General features: G+C 29.8%; 2 protein-coding genes across 4 annotated transcripts in view; both read right to left on the minus strand.

Annotated features, from left to right (window-relative positions):
* LOC107459657 (probable leucine-rich repeat receptor-like serine/threonine-protein kinase At3g14840) overlaps positions 1-9,583 on the minus strand; it is a 39,577-nt gene extending 29,994 nt beyond the window's left edge. Inside the window, exons 1-5 of one of the 3 annotated variants that reach the window (XM_052251940.1) lie at positions 9,293-9,582; positions 9,028-9,205; positions 8,239-8,310; positions 8,097-8,165; positions 7,256-7,327 (exon numbers count right to left, since the gene is read on the minus strand). In XM_052251940.1, coding sequence (XP_052107900.1) covers positions 7,256-7,327; positions 8,097-8,165; positions 8,239-8,310; positions 9,028-9,205; positions 9,293-9,392 — 491 coding nt within the window. In that variant the 5' untranslated portion in view covers positions 9,393-9,582. Of the gene's footprint in view, positions 1-7,255; positions 7,328-8,096; positions 8,166-8,238; positions 8,311-9,027; positions 9,206-9,292 lie in introns of all 3 variants that reach the window. The other 2 variants (XM_052251941.1, XM_021128264.2) reach the window with 2 other exon arrangements.
* Positions 443-16,647, minus strand: part of LOC107459658 (probable leucine-rich repeat receptor-like serine/threonine-protein kinase At3g14840) — a 48,292-nt gene continuing 32,087 nt past the window's right edge. Inside the window, exons 15-24 of the mRNA XM_021128265.2 lie at positions 4,245-4,280; positions 4,101-4,141; positions 3,468-3,844; positions 3,037-3,232; positions 2,780-2,941; positions 2,461-2,579; positions 2,139-2,349; positions 1,771-2,008; positions 1,503-1,653; positions 443-1,040 (exon numbers count right to left, since the gene is read on the minus strand). Coding sequence (XP_020983924.2) covers positions 651-1,040; positions 1,503-1,653; positions 1,771-2,008; positions 2,139-2,349; positions 2,461-2,579; positions 2,780-2,941; positions 3,037-3,232; positions 3,468-3,844; positions 4,101-4,141; positions 4,245-4,280 — 1,921 coding nt within the window. The 3' untranslated portion in view covers positions 443-650. The remainder of the gene's footprint in view (positions 1,041-1,502; positions 1,654-1,770; positions 2,009-2,138; positions 2,350-2,460; positions 2,580-2,779; positions 2,942-3,036; positions 3,233-3,467; positions 3,845-4,100; positions 4,142-4,244; positions 4,281-16,647) is intronic.

The following is a 16,647-nucleotide window of genomic DNA, read 5'->3' on the forward strand; positions in this document are numbered from 1 at the left end:
CAATTTAAATTCACAATTGAATAAAATTTGAAATATTCATGATAACTTTTTAATATTGCTTTATAATAAAAATCTGGTATATTAGTAACAGAATTAATTGCCTTAGCTAAGTTAACAAGTTATCAGTAATAGAATTATCTTCCTTCGCTATGTCAAGTTTTTATCTTTTTCATTGTAATTAAATATTTTTTCCTCTGCAAAAAAAAAAAAGAGAAAAAAAGAAAAAAGAGAAAAAAAATGAATAAAGAAAATCTCAATCAGCTAAACACAAGAATTTCATGCTTGGATGCAAATTTTAATAAAGGTTTACTTTGTTTACAAGCCACTGAATAATAATTGAATGTTTATACTATAGCAATTTGCTGATTTCCTCATTGAATTAGTACAAAATTACTTTTTACAAAAAAAAAAAAGTACTAGTTGTTGGACCTGAAGATCTGTGTTTCAAACTGTGCACAATAGTATGAACTATAATTAAAAAATAGGTTTTTAACTCTTGATCCTTGAAGTCTACAAAACCTTGTGCAAAGTTGTTGTCCGACTCGGTATTATAAACTATAAAATACAACATCACATAGAAAATGCAAGATATTTCCACATTGGTTGGATTACAAGTAATATGAAAGAATATACATGGAGATATCTGATGATCATCTACCACTTCTTTCCCAATAAGAAGAATCCATGTTGATTGAATTGTCCTCTGAATTAGCTACAAATACAGCAGTTTCATTAGTTGATGTGCTCACATCTTCAGTGTCTGGAATCTTATCTTTCCCCTTCTGTTGGTAATAGTCTCGGATCATCTCTAACTTTTTCTCACCAAATACCTGCGTCGTGTCCGGCACCACTTCTTGTACAGCAGTTTTGCCTTCGAGCATGCTTACCACTGACGACATGGTTGGCCGGTTCAATGGAGAGGTATTTGTGCAGAGAAGAGCCACGTTGATGACGAGCGTTGCTTCATCTTTTTTGTAGTGTGAACCCAACCTCTCATCAACTAGGTCCATTAGATCACCTTTCTCTTTCAAGAGAAGAGCCTGCAAAAACAAATTTCCTGTCATCAATATGCAAATTAAAACTAAAACTGATTGAATCTAAGGGACTAAGCTATCTCTATAAAATTGTTATGAAAATAAAGTAGGGAATCGGTATAGTTGAGCAAGAAGCAATTAGACACTGAAGATTATAGTAAAGTGAAGAAATTCTTGCATGCTTCTAATGCGTGTTCTAGAAACATTTAAAACCACTCATTTTAATTCATAACAGTAAAAAGGTTGCATGAAAATTAAAAAATAAGCGGTTGTGACGTGTGAATTCTAGAGTAAGAATTAATGAGTTCTAGGAGCATGAACGAATTTCTCACAAAAGTCGCAATACCTGAAAAATTGAATGAAAGTTTTAAACAAACTTCAATACAACAATCATAATCTTCATATATATTCGAAAAGGACAATCAATCAGATTGAAATAAATGCAGCAGATATAAGAGGATAAGTTACCCAGTCAAAAAGAGAGAAGCATTCTTCCCTTTGCCAGCCCATGTTGTTGCTTTTCCCGCTAACTATTTCCAAGGCAACAATTCCGAAACTATACACATCTGCTTTGTCTGTCAAATAACCACGCATTGCATATTCGGGTGCCATATATCCACTACAACATAGAACATTCATACATTCAGTAACAATGTAGATACATTTTTCAAAATTCACAAGTCACAAAGATCTCAAAGAAGTTTCTTAAAATGCTTTAAGAAAAGAAAGAACTCACAAAGTGCCAGCCACTCTAGTGCTTATGTGTGTTTGACCCTCTTCATCAAGCTTGGCTAAACCAAAATCCGATATCTTTGGGTTTAGATCTTTATCCAGCAACACATTAGTAGCCTTGATGTCCCTATGAACTATTTTTAATCTTGACTCTCCATGGAGGTAAGCCAAGCCTTTAGCAACGCCTATACAAATCTTGCGCCTTGTTGACCAGTCCAATTTCAGTTGAGTTTTCTCTTTGCCTTCATTGCAATAGTCACAGAAATTAGATAACATAGCCAAATGATCATGTATATATATTTTGTATACAACATTTTAGATTATTAATGAAAGAGATACCAAACTCAAATATACACATAAAAGAAACATTACCCCACAAAGCACTGGCAAGGCTATTGTTTTCCATATATTCATATATCAACAACATTTGATCTCCTTCCATACAACAGCCATAGAGCTTAACTAGACATGGATGTTGCAAAGCAGAAATCATGCCAATCTCATTTGTGAACTCGCGATTCCCCTGCTTCGATCTAGAAGAAAGCTGTTTAACTGCTATTGCTGTGCCATCTGGAAGAACACCCTGCATTTTCAGATGGTTGTAACTATTTTTTTTAGTGCACTAGAAACTAGAAAAGAAAAATGATACTGTTTCAAATTCTAATAAAATAATTTAATTGATTGTCCACAATACCTTATATACTGGACCAAACCCTCCTTCTCCAATCTTACAAGCAATATCAAAGTTGTTTGTTGCTGCTTTGATTTGCCTTAAGGTAAATATGCCGGTTTTTAGATCCAAACCCTGTAGGTCTGTTAGTTGAAGCCAAACAAGGGAATGAAAAATGAATTAAGATCTCTGTTTTCGGAAACTTACATATTACATATTATAAGAACATTGGCATAAATGAAAAAGATAATTCATATGTTTGTATTTAAGAGTTGACAAGATAATTAATCAGCATTTATGCAAGCAAATTCATATCAAGCTGTAGTAGCATCTTAGTTCTTACCTCTATGTAATGAACTGTTTTGTCCTAAACATCCTCTCCACCAAGCTATACCAAATACCATAATAATGACAAGTGCTCCAGCGAATACAATTCCAAGGATAGCCCCCACAGGTATACCACTTCCTTTATTGTTACTTTCTTTTTCCAATGGTGGTGTAAAGTCTGTGAGATTATGATAAAATACATAAGATTGAATGATGAAAGTCAAGGCAGACAAAAATAAAAGAGGAAAGAAACTAAAGAAAAGTAGAAGTAACCTGGATTGACAGATATGGCTGATATAAGAGGACCATATACTGATGCAAATGGAATAGCAGTTGTCCCTTTCCCGGCCCATTGTAAGCGGATCTCCAAGGTGCCACTAGTCACATTAGCTGTAAAATTTTTTATGATTGCCTTACCGACTCCTCCTGCTTCTTTTGCAATATCAAAATCCTTTAGCACCAACTTCCTCTGCAATACTTCAATCCAAATACACATAGTTCATGTTGTGTACAACTCTATATTTTTTAGTCTAGAAATTGATTTCGAATGATGGTGAGTGAATCTAACAAATCAAATCAAGGAACTGAGACAACTGACTACTTTGTACCATTCTATTAAAGATTAGATTTAGTTAAAAAAGTATATACCAGAAGGTATTGCTCATACATGTCATTGAAAAAGTTGAAATGATGACACCACGAACCTGAATATATATGTCAAATACACGCCTTCCGAGGCTACTATATGTTTGATCATCAGTAAACATTATCTCAGCAAAATGGAGATTTACTGTGTAGCTTCCATTTCCCATGCAATACCCATAATATGTCAGAGAAAGTGCCGAAACACGTGCATTCATGTACAGCTCGGCATTGTTCATAGCAAGATTAGACGTGTTAGACCATGTATAATAGTCCACAACCCCACTATCAAAGAAGTGACCAGTGTTGCTAACTGCCCAGTTTGATCCACTACGAAGAGATTTTGCTTGTCCAGCTTCTTGTGAATCTTTATCATATGTAATGTTTCCATTATAAGTTATGATCTTCCCGCCACAATTTATATGGAGAGAGTATGAAGCTGGAAATGAAATATGCAAAATGTCAATAAAAAGAAGCAAGCACAATAAACAGGTTCTAGAGAATATTGTGGTAGTAAAACGATATCCATTTACAATTTAACATGTTAAGAAACAATTACTTTTTGACTTAGCACTTTCTAATCATTTGAGTAACTATAAATACATCCCAACTATCAATCGTATTATTACGTGAGAAGACTTCTACAACTATATATTGTAGACAATGAGGTGAGGGTCGATAACAAACCAACATACGTTTAGGACAGCTGGCAATCCCCAAACATGGATAAGTTCCCCTAAGAAAATATAGATTGGCATAAAAAGTGAGCATAATCGCACCAGTTCAAGCTATATGGATATAAGTATCAAAAAAATAATTTAGCATTAGTATAAACTTACAAGTTATTTCCCTTCAAAGCTGATGCAAATAGGTTTCTGAGGCACATTAAGAAATGGTCAAGTCTCAGATAAATTCCTAGAATTCACAAACACATGAAAGGTATGAAGATGAAATGGTTCATATATATGAAATAAGAATCAAAGATGGACTAAACTACTGCATGGAGCACTTGGTAGCACAGAAGAAGCCTAAGAATAATGTACTAAGCGAAACATTTACTTTAATGCAAGAAATCATAAAAGTAACGCAGAACTACTCACGTGTAGTCCGGGTTAGCAATCCAATTCGGCAGTGGTCCAGTGAAAAAGTTTCCAGTTAAGTACCTAGGTAAAAACATTATCAAGAAGTCAATTTATACAAATTGATGAATAACCACAAGGTTGAAACTAGTAAATAAAATCCTATTTCCTCAATAATTTGGATCTTCCCCTGGGATCCTTTAATTAATTATCTAGGTTCGTGATATCGATACTTATTTTGATAAGATGAGTTTGATCAATGACATTTTGAAAGCATAAGCCCCTTGACATGAAATGAGAACATAATTTGCAATGAAGACATAATATTTTATTTTTTGGAGTATGTGCATTGTGCTTTTACACAAGTCAATGCATATATGTATAAAATGCTTGCTATCTTGTTGAAAACAAGTTAACATTGTTTTGATCTACTTAAACTAGGTTGAGGAAGAATCTCTATGAATCCAATCAGCTTTAGGTTTTGTTTGAGTGCCAGTTCAGTGTTAAAGCTAGAATTTGATACTTGGATTATACAAGTAATGAAAATAAAATGGTATTTATTGACTGATGCAATTTTTTGGCAACCACTGTACATATCAAATTTATATATTCCTTTGATTATTACAATGTTGATGGCTTTTACAGTAATAATTTTAGGTGAACTATAAATCCCTAATGAATCTTAGCTGCTAGAGGAAATTGAATAACACAAGCAAACTAGAAAATTTCTGGTGTCCTCATTTTCAGTGTAATAAAAAATAACAAACTAATACAGATTTCTTACAGCATATTCATGTCTGTTAGGACACCGAGGGAGTTTGGGATACTTCCACTTAATTTGTTAAAACTGAGGTCTCTGAAAATGAAATGATGTCCAAAACAAGTATTATTTAAAGAGTAAAGAAATAAAAAAGTTAACATGACAATGTTTAATTCCTACAATGTAATCAACGACTGATCAGAGGAAACGTGTCGATGCACTCTATCCAATAAACAAGTACAATATGCAAGAAAAATAAATGTCTCTAATTTCTGAAAAAAATAAATTCAGTGCATCAAACCTCCGAGTTAGAAGCATATTGCCAACAAAAAGTAGTTGAAAAGAATAAAGCATCACTTACAATGATCTTAAAGTAGTTACATTTCCAAGATAGTCAGGAACCGATCCTATAAGATTGCAACTTCTCAGTACTCTGGAAACAATTCAACAATTGAGGATCAAAAAGGCATTGCTATCAACTTTTTCCCATTGCTAAGAGCATTTCTTAGTGAGGCATTTGCAAGCATTAAACTCACAGTGTTTCCAAATTTGTCAAGTTACGGAGTGGTGGAAAATAAGAATCTGGTCCTTTCAAGTCGCTGATTCTCCTGCAAAGCATGTTTTAAGCATGTTGAAAACACAACACCTAAGCAGTTCTGAATTTTCAAGCATTGGTGGCTACAATTTAAAACACCATGCTTACAAGTCAGTAAGGTTTTTCAGAAATGAAATTCCAGAAGGAATTGGTCCACTCATACCACTCCCATGGATCACCCTGGCATAATTATAAGAACCATTCCTTTGGTAAACCAATTGATAATGTGTAATTAATAATTAGAAAAAAAAAATTAACAACGTAAGGCTCAAATTTCACAGGAGAAATCAAAGATTCACACAGCCTCTGAAGACTTGTCCAGCTCTGAATAAAATTGGGTATTGCTCCGGAAAATTGATTATCGCCGAGTCGACTGAAGAATAAGAGAGTGATCAACAAAGATACATTACTAATGAAATTAAACTACAGTATAAGCCTATCAGGGGATGTAAAAGGAATGAATAGAGAGATATAGACACTTACACGTGATTCAATTTACTGAGCCTAGCAAATGTTGCGGGTAAATTCCCAGTAAAAAAGTTGGAGGTAACATGCCTAAAAAGTAAAATAAAACAAAACAAATTTAGAATACAAGGCGCTCTTATAACAGGGTGCCATATATTGAGCAAAGTCTAGAATGGATAAATTTCAACACTTTTGGATTTTATAAAATAAGACTTAAATCGTAAAATCGTCGGACCTATTAAAAATTTTGTAAAATAATTGACTCATTTAAAATTATAATATAGAAATATTTTAAGATTTAAATCGAGATTCTAACTATGCCTATAACAATTAATGAACTTGGCAATCAATTTTGCATCAATGATTATCCAAACTTTGGTAAAGTACCAAAATGAAAAGCATGCCATGTAAATTTCAAAATACACATAATTACGATTTTTGAATCATGCATTGATGGATAAGTTTTTTATTGTTTGGTCAAAGCTAGCATATCTACTGCTGACCATAATGACTAATGCCCTTGCCATGAGAAATCTCCAAAAAGAAATGATGGCTATGAAATGTATCCCATTTCCATGAGTAGGAATTGTAACCCCAGATGGTTAAGGGATGAGGTGAACTTCCACCAAAGCATCCTATGTGGTTATGTAGTTTCATCACATTAATCCATTCAATAACCATTGTTTCCTGATCTGAAAACTGAAAACCTGCCTATTTTATTCAGGCTATCATTTCTCAACAAGAAAAATTACTCAACCTCAGCAACTATAAGACGACTAGTGTTTACAAAGGGCTTACAATCTTTCAAGCTGCAAAAGATTCCCAAGCTCAGGAGGAAGCTCACCAGAGAGTTGATTGAACTCCAAGGACCTATACAATTTTCAAATTAATTCAGCAATTTTCATGAAACTTCTATGGGAGAAACTCTAGCATGACCAATAAATAACTTACAAACTTTTCAGGGTAGTTATGTTTCCCAACTCCTTTGGAATTGAGCCCGATATTCGATTTCCAAAAAGGGAACTGCCACAATTTAAGAAATGTGATGATTGCAGTTTTTATAAGTCCAGAATTCAGCAATGCATTGACATTATGTTTAACATTTGCGTTACAGAAATCTATACTTATTCAAACTTAAACTATCATGCCTTAATTTTTATATATGGTATACAAAATCCATTTTTCAAAGTAGGATTGAAGATTGCACTTGAAAGATTAAATCCCAAGGAAGATACTCCTTCATTGTTTGTCAAAATTTGGTATGCCCCTATATTAATACATTTTAGAATAATATCCCAAATCAATTCCTAAGAAATTTTTAGTTGTACACTTTGGTCTTAAACAAATTTTAATCATCAAATTAGTCTCCAAACTTTTATTTCATTAGAAAAATCAGTCCCAAAATAAAAGATTGGGAACTAATTTGTTGATTAAAATTTCTTGAGGATTAAAGTGTCCAACTAAAAATTCTTGGGGACTTATTCGGGCTATTACTCTATATCTTAATACTTGTATATAAATACATTGATTAACAAATGTACAAGAGTGAGAGAGAGAAAACAAAAAAGAACTGAAGGGGTACAAAACATGACAGATTTTTGGGAATCATAAGCTTTTGGTATTATTAGAATTCCACTCCAAAGGTACAGCAATCACTTTGGAATGCAATATTACCAGTGATATGATTAAACCACACATATTGACCAGATAATTGAATCCAGCATTACTAGTGATTCATTACATTCCCTATAATCATATGTTTTCCTTAAAAGAAGAGAAAGGGAGAGTTTACAGGTTGACAAGATTCAAGGAACTCCATTGTTTTGGGATTGTGCCGTTAAGGTAGTTGAGAGTGAGATCACTGTAACAGAGAGAAAACCAAGTAAGTGTGAGCGAAGATAGTGGAAAAAGAAAAAGTGAGTGTGGTTGCTTACATTTCTTGCAGGTAAGGCAACTTTGCAAACTCCGGAGGAAGAGTGCCAGATAAATTTTGTGATTTAAGAACTCTGTGTAGGATAAATCTCATTCATCAACACAATAATTGTCACACTCACACCATATTTGCTAACTTATTCCTTAAAACCAAAACATATAAAACAAAAAATTGACTCTTTTCTTTTTTCTCATTCTTATTAATATTTTCGTAATACTTCTTATACGCTGAGAGCTTAAAATAATTAATCACTCACACTACCAAAATTCAAGAAATTGACAGTTTATTATACACAATTTTTTTATAGTTATCATCATGTTGGTGGTTACTTCCTATGAGTATTAGCATTTTTCTTTAGGGCTGCATAAGATTGTTTAAGATTAAGAGACTTTACTCAGTCGTAGAATTTAATGTTATTTATTAAATTTAATTTGTGTAAAACAGTTTTAAAAGTGAATCAAATTGCGGCAAGTTAACAAAAAGTAGTAATTGACAATGTGAATGGTCATCTAGAATGTGTAAAATTTTTTACAAATGCATCAAAATTAAACTCTTGTTTATTTTAATCTCTTAGAAAAATTTAATTTTTATAAAAGTATTGTAATTTAATTTTGAAATTTTTCAAAAATTTAATTTTAACACACAAAAAATATGAAAACTTTTGACTAGTTATAGAAATCACTTATATGTAGTTCATAGTTCACACCATGCTTAAAGCGTGAAAATTGAACTCAAAATATATCATCCAAGTAATCATAGAGTATGAAATTAGTAAAAGTATGACACTCACATGCTAACAACATGGCAGAGATTGTTATTAGAGAAAGAACAATCACAAGTGACAGCATTTAGTGTCGAGTAAGATTCGGAAGCAGGGGAAGACCAGTTTCGTTCTCCACTACATGGATCTACGCTGAAGTTCCAATCTTTCTTCCCAAGTGTGTTCCCTATCTCCTTCAGAACTTGCACTGATTCACAATTTCAATTTTTCATCACAAATCACACTCATCATCGTTAACTTAATTATTATGAAAGAGCAAATATGTAAATGTCACCTTCCTGTTGTTGTAGAGTGGCTGCAGAAACAAATGAGGATGTAATGAGAAAGGAGAGAAAGAAGAAGAAGAAGAAGAAGAGGAGAGTCACGAGTTTCATGGTTTCAAGTGTGGGGAAATTTTGTTGATGATACTTGAAGATGGAGATTAAATTAATAAAGTAATAAAATTAAGATGAATGCAAGAGGGTCAGGGTTCAACAATTGCAGAAGGTAGCACATTGGAATACCAAGACATGCTTATGTTAGCTTTTGAAGAAGCCGACATTATTTAAATAATTTTGTATCCTGGGTTACGGAAGACAGACAGACAGACATGGCTGTATATAATTGTGCCCGACTGGCATGTTCAAAGTTCAATGTTTTTTTATTATTTTGAGTAATACCCAAAATAGATCCTAAAAAATTTATCATCCGACAGTTTTGTTCCCCCCACAAAATTTAACTAAGATTTCGACTTTGAAATTTTCTGATATCCTCCAGATATAGGGGTGTTAAAAATCCCTAGAAAGCGGGGATCCCCGCAGGGACCGCCCCGAATGGAGCCCCGATGACAGGAAATTTTTCCTGTGGGGACGGGGATGGGGGATAAAATTCTCCCGAAGCAGATGCAGGGACCCGAGCGGAGATCCCCGTTCCCATCCCCGTATTCCCCATAATCCCCGAATATATTAAATAGTAATACCCCAAATAGGTCCCCAAGAAATTTACCATCCGACAGTTTTGTCCCCCACAAAATTTAACTAAGATTTCGACTCTGAGATTCTCATATATCCACCAGATACGTCCCCAAAACCGTTTGATCCGGTTAAAGTGGTGACGTGTCAGGTTAAATGCGACATGTCACCTCAAGGATATTTTGGTCCCCATCCACGCTGAACAAAACGAAAGCTGAGTTTGGAATAACCAGTATTGTTATCACCATGAAAGCTGAGACGTCCAAAGGAGACAGTGATTATGGCCAAGAATTCGGGGAGTGTTAGTGCTGAGACAATATCAGCTGCAACCAGTGACACAGTATCTAAGTTGTTCAAATTCATTCCAACACCAGGGTTAAACTAGTCTTTCAAGAAATGATGCTTCTAAGAACTCGTATGAAAGTTTTTGTCTTAGTTATGTTACCACCTTTTGTTATGTTGGAGGAAGAAGACTTTATGTTGTTTAGAATGGTTTCGTTTAGTTTATGTTGAAGAAAATAAACCTTCTTTTGACTTGATTTGGTTTGTGTTGCTATTGAAGCCAAATATTTGTGTGGTTAACATATTTGGATTCTCATGTTTATGTTACCATTTTGATAAATGAACAGACCAATGTCAATGTGTTTTTAAGGTTTGTGTTGAAGTAAATATAGCTTCTTTTAACATCACGAATTATAGGTCAAATAGGTCCCCTAAGATACTATTATAAGACAAATAGGTCCCCCACATGAAAACGGCGCCGTTTGCATTCTCTGTCTAAGTGGGGACAAATTTGTCCTCCCCAAAACGACGTCGTTTTGCCCCTGTTTCCAATACAATGTCGTTTTGTCCAGCGTGGATGGGGACCAAAATGTCCTAGAGGTGACATGTCACATTTAACCTGACACGTCACCACTTTAACCTGCTCCCGCCCCGCCCCATTGACACCCCTACCTAGATACGTCCCCAAAACCGTTTGATCTGGTTAAAGTGGTGACGTGTCAGGTTAACTATGACATGTCACCTTTAGGACATTTTGGTCCCCATCCACGCTTGACAAAACGACGTCGTATTGGAACCAGGGGCAAAACGACGTCGTTTCTGGGAGGACAAATTCGTCCCCACTTAGACAGAGAATGCAAACGGCACCGTTTTCATGTTGGAGACCTATTTGCCTTATAATAGTATATTAGGGACCTATTTGACCTATAATTCGTGATGTTAAAAGAAGTTATATTTACTTAAGGCAAACCTTAAAAACACATTGACATTGATCTGTTCATTTATCAAAATGGTAATATAAACCTAAGAACCCAAACATGTTAATCACACAAATATATTTGACTTCAATAGCAACACAAACCAAATCAAGTCATAGCAACCAAATATATTTGTGTTGCTATTGAGGCCAAATATTTGTGTGATTAACATATTTGGGTTCTCAGGTTTATGTTACTATTTTGATAAATGAACAGACCAATGTCTATGTGTTTTTAAAGTTTGCGTTGAAATAAATATAGCTTCTTTTAACATCACGAATTATAGGTCAAATAGGTCCCTTAAGATACTATTATAAGGCAAATAGGTCCCCAACATGAAAATGGCGCCGTTTGGATTCTCTGTCTAAGTGGGGACGAATTTCAATACGACGTCGTTTTATCCAGCGTGGATGAGGACCAAAATATCCTAAAGATGACATGTCACAGTTAACCTGACACGTCACCACTTTAACCGGATCAAACGGTTTTGGAGACGTACCTGGAGGATATCTGAGAACTTCAGGGTCGAAATCTTAGTTAAATTTTGTAGGAGACAAAACTGTCGGATGGTAAATTTTTTGGGGACCTATTGGAGTATTACTCTATTATTTTTAAAAAATTCATTTTATATTTTTATTTTTAAAATTATAAATTTAATAAAATAATTTAAAAATAAATATAAAAGTTTTATGAGTTATTTAATTTTTTTTTAATCGATAAAAATATTTTATTTTAATTTTATATTTAATTTTTTAAATTATGTTTAATTTGATTATTTTTAAAATAGTTATATTATATCCTCCTACTGTATTATGCATTATTTTTTTATAATTATTATCTATATACATATTTATCACTGTTTTATCGTTACTGTTATATTATCTTTTTTTTAGTTTTGTTCTTTTTTTTATTTTCTCTTCACTTATCGTAATTAATTATCACCAAATATAATTATCGTAATTTTTAATTTTGTTTATCACTTTGATCTATAAATATCCATTTTAATAACTTTTATGAGTTATTAAAGTTTTACTAAAAGATATTTTTTATATCTTCTAAATAAATGTATATAAATTATAGTGTTTTTTTAATTTATGTGTTAAATCGTCTTATTATTCAATTATGAAGAAATTTAAAACATAAAATATAATCAAAATTCAATATAGTAATACTAAAAAAATTAAAATATATTATTTTTAACTAATATAATAAAAAATAGTACATTATTGTAAATTTTTTAACTGATAGTAATTATAAATTTAAGTTGCAATTTAATATAGTATTTTAAGATAGAACACTTCCATTATTTTTATATTTGATTGCTACTATATAAGTTTTATATTTGTTTTATTTTGTACATTAATTAAATTATATTTTATTATTTCGTTTTGCATGTTTTGAAATAATATATGATAAGAATAAGATTAGTTTTCATAATTTAATGTGAATCTTATTATTTTAAAGTGAAACACTACAAAAAGAGAAATTGAAAACTTTTGAATTCATGGTTTTGGTCTACTTCTTAATCCTCACTTGAAATTAAATAATTTTTTTAGATCAAAATATTTTTAACTTCTTTTATAATAAATATTTTTAAATTATCTATGCATCAAAAGTCACATCTTTTTATTTATATTAAAAGTTAAAAATTAAATTAAATGATATTAATTTTTTTAACAAAATTAAAATAAAGCACAAAAATAAACATAAAGACTATAAAAGGGCAGAGGAGCTCCACAAAAAGGTAATATTAAGTTTTATGTTGTTATGTATGAGAATATTACAATATATTATATTATATATTATCTTTGCAGCACAAAACAAAAAGTAAAATTCTATAATTTTTTGTTACTTATTTTACTTTCTTTTGGCTGTCTAAATTAGTTTCTAAGTTATCACCCTATTTTTATTATGAGTTTTATTTTGATGCATTAATAGTATAAAATATTTTACACAATCATACAATTATATCTGTTTTTTTGGATAACTATTCATGCAGCCAATTCGAAAGGTTGTTATTTTTGTTGATGTAGTATTACGTAATTAGATGCATATGTAGAACTATTTTACATTGACAATGTATCAAAATTAAATCCTTCTATTGTTTATGTAATATTCTTTTTGGTAGTTATCCATTAATAAATGTTAAATTAACGATTCTGTTTATTTTATTTTAATATATTTATTTCAGTTACACTCAATAAATTGTCTAAATTTAAATATATTCTCTTAAATCACTTTTTGATCATATGATTAGAATGGTTTAAACGGAATATCTTTAGACTCTAAAATTTTTAAAATAAAAAATATAATAAAATAAATTAAAAAATTTAATAAAATAACATAATTTAAAAATAAAAAATATATAAAAAAAATAATTTAAAACTTACATATAGCCCATCCGATAGAAGAAGAAAGAAAAGAAGTAATTATGAAAGTTGAAACAGGAAAAAATATAGAACAGATGTTTATTGGGTTGTTAGTTTATTTGAAAAAATCAACTAACAAATGTTTTTATGTTGTCACATCTTTATTTAATGTTATATGTCAATCTAATAATTAGTAAAAAATAATATTATTTAATGTAGAATGGATTAAAAATAAAAAAATATTAATAAAAATATTTAATTTTGATGTACTGAATAGTGTAAAATATTTTATACAGTCATATAATTATATCTATTATTTTAAATGATCATTCACGCAATTAATGTAAAAAAAAAAAGACATTATGTCATTAGATATATGAAACTTTTTTACTTTACCATTGATATATAGATACAAACTTTCTTACATCCTTTATATGCCAATTAAATAACCAATACCATATGACAAATAAATGATATCTTAAAGGACAAAATTAATAATTTTTTATAATATAATTTATTTATTTTAATTTAATTTAAAAATAATATTCATATTCTCAAATTTTAAATACGATACTCTATATAATTAATAATTTATAAAATAAAAAATTAATATTATCCTATGCAAAACAGTTTCAAAAAATGAGTTAATAAAATATTTACAAGCTTCTTCAATTTATCATTCATAGATATAAATATATAAAAAATTAAATGAATGACACATCGGATAAAAAGATATAATAATTTTTTTAAAATTAAATTCGTAAGAAAGAGAAAGATAGAGAACTATCTATATACATGAAAAGTTGGGGGCAAATTTAAAAGATAAATGAATGACTAAAAGTATAGATTGGTAAAAAAAAAAAACTCAAGAAAAATAAAAATGTAGGTAGAAATGATGCGTGAAATTAGTAAATGCAACACAACTGAAAAAAATTTGTAATTGCGGTGGATAGAGGTAAAGAGGAAATAGAAAAGTGCATTGAGCAATGAGAGAAGAAGCAGCAAGGATTGAAGAAATTATAAAAAAAACGAAAAATGTAAATTTTTTACTATTAAAAAAATTAATAGAATAATTAGAGTGAATCCTTACTACTATTTTAAAATATAGTATTCACATAAAAAATTACTCATAACAACACTATACAAATCAAGATTAATGTAAAACTAAACAAATGTAATTTGAATCAATATTTCAAAACATAAGATCCATAAAAAAATATTTATCACTGATGGAACACTTCCTTATTTCTTAATTATTTTTTTTCTTTTTAAATATGATCCTGAAAATTAACATTTAATATAGTCATCATCAAATTTAAAAAGTCACAAAAACTCATGTAAATAATTGTTTTATATAGAGAAACGCATTCGAAATGGAAAAGAAAAGTAAAGAAGATTGGAGAAAAAGTAAAAAAATAAAAAAAATTATTGAAATAAAGAATCGATCGAAGAAGAGGTTATCCGTGAATTTTTTGAACTCTGTGATTGAAATATGTATGTAATTGCAAAAATAGTTTTAAAGTATATTAGTAGGATTAAAATAAAAAAAATTGATAACAAACTTTATGTATTGACATTATATTATTATCATTATCATTATCATTATTATTATCATTATTATTATTATCATTATCATTATCATCTATAACAATTATATAAAAAGAATACAAGGAGTTTGGGGTTTAATTTTTAATAATATATCTTAATCCTATCAATAAAGAGTAATTGATATAATTATATTTTAAAAAAGATTAAAAATATAATTATTAGTTAACTTTCTTTGTTTGTATTGCGATTATTTTTTTTTATTTGGCGGAGAGATTCACATGCAATTATCTTCACCTGAAGCTAATACTTAAAAATCGTTAGATAATTTAACGTGTTTGACTAAATTAAAATCTATCTAATCATTTTTAACTATCAACTTCACATAAAAATAATTGTATGCAAATTTCTATCTTATTATATTCTCCTTTTATTTTTATGTATCTTTCTTCCACTTATTAAATTAATTATATATTAAAATATTTCTATTTATTTTTTTTCCAAAAACTTATGATTGAGCATGCCAAAAGAATTACAAGTTATCATTAAAAACTCCAGTCTTATAAAAAATATAAAGAAAATAGTTATAATTTTTTAACAATTTGTAGGTGATGCTAGATAATATGAAAAAAGTTTATTTATATTGAATGAAGTTACAGACAAAAAAAAAAGAAAAAATGAAGTATATGGTTTTTACAATCATATAATTTATATGGGTAATAATAAAAAATGAAATGATTTATAGAGAGCAAAAAAAAATATTTTAATGAATCTTTGAATAAAAATAAATTAATTTATTATTTATATAATTTAAAAAAGGTGAGCATAAGAAAAGAAAAAATTAATAACTGTTTAATATCATTACATATTTTCTGTGAATACTGTATTTTGTCTTTTAATTTTATCTCATTTTCAATAATAAATACAAATAAAAAATTTATTATATATATGTGAAATAAAAATTAAATTTTTTATTTATAATATTATTTTATTGATATAGCTTGTATCATCCAACCACATAGTTATTTAAAATTTTGGTGTAGATAAAGATCTTTCATTAGTTGTTTGATATACAAAAAAGGTATATTTAATTTCCAAGTAAATTCTTGTAAATAGTTTTTGTGCATTAAAGTTTATGAAAATGGACAATGAAAAGTTCGTGAAAACTCAGGTGCAGTCGACTTCACGTAAAGTTGATAGTTGAGAGCTGTAAGATCAAAATTTAGTCAAATTAGTCAAATTATTTAACGGCTCTCAGCTATCAACTTTACGTTAAGTCGTTAAGTCGACTGCACCTGAATTTCCACCGTACAAATTTGTATTTTGAATATATTTTTGTGAAAGTTTGTATGCATGAATTTTTATTTGTATTTATTATTAAAAAAAACCAAACTAAAAGTTAAAACACAGTACTCATAAGAATACGAAGTGGTTATTAAATCAAGACTAATTTTTTTATTTTTATTTTTTAAAATTTTACAAATAATAAAATAATTTATTTTAGGT

The sequence above is a fragment of the Arachis duranensis genome, chromosome 7 (genome assembly GCF_000817695.3).
Source record: "Arachis duranensis cultivar V14167 chromosome 7, aradu.V14167.gnm2.J7QH, whole genome shotgun sequence".
NCBI classification, from domain to species: Eukaryota; Viridiplantae; Streptophyta; class Magnoliopsida; order Fabales; family Fabaceae; genus Arachis; species Arachis duranensis.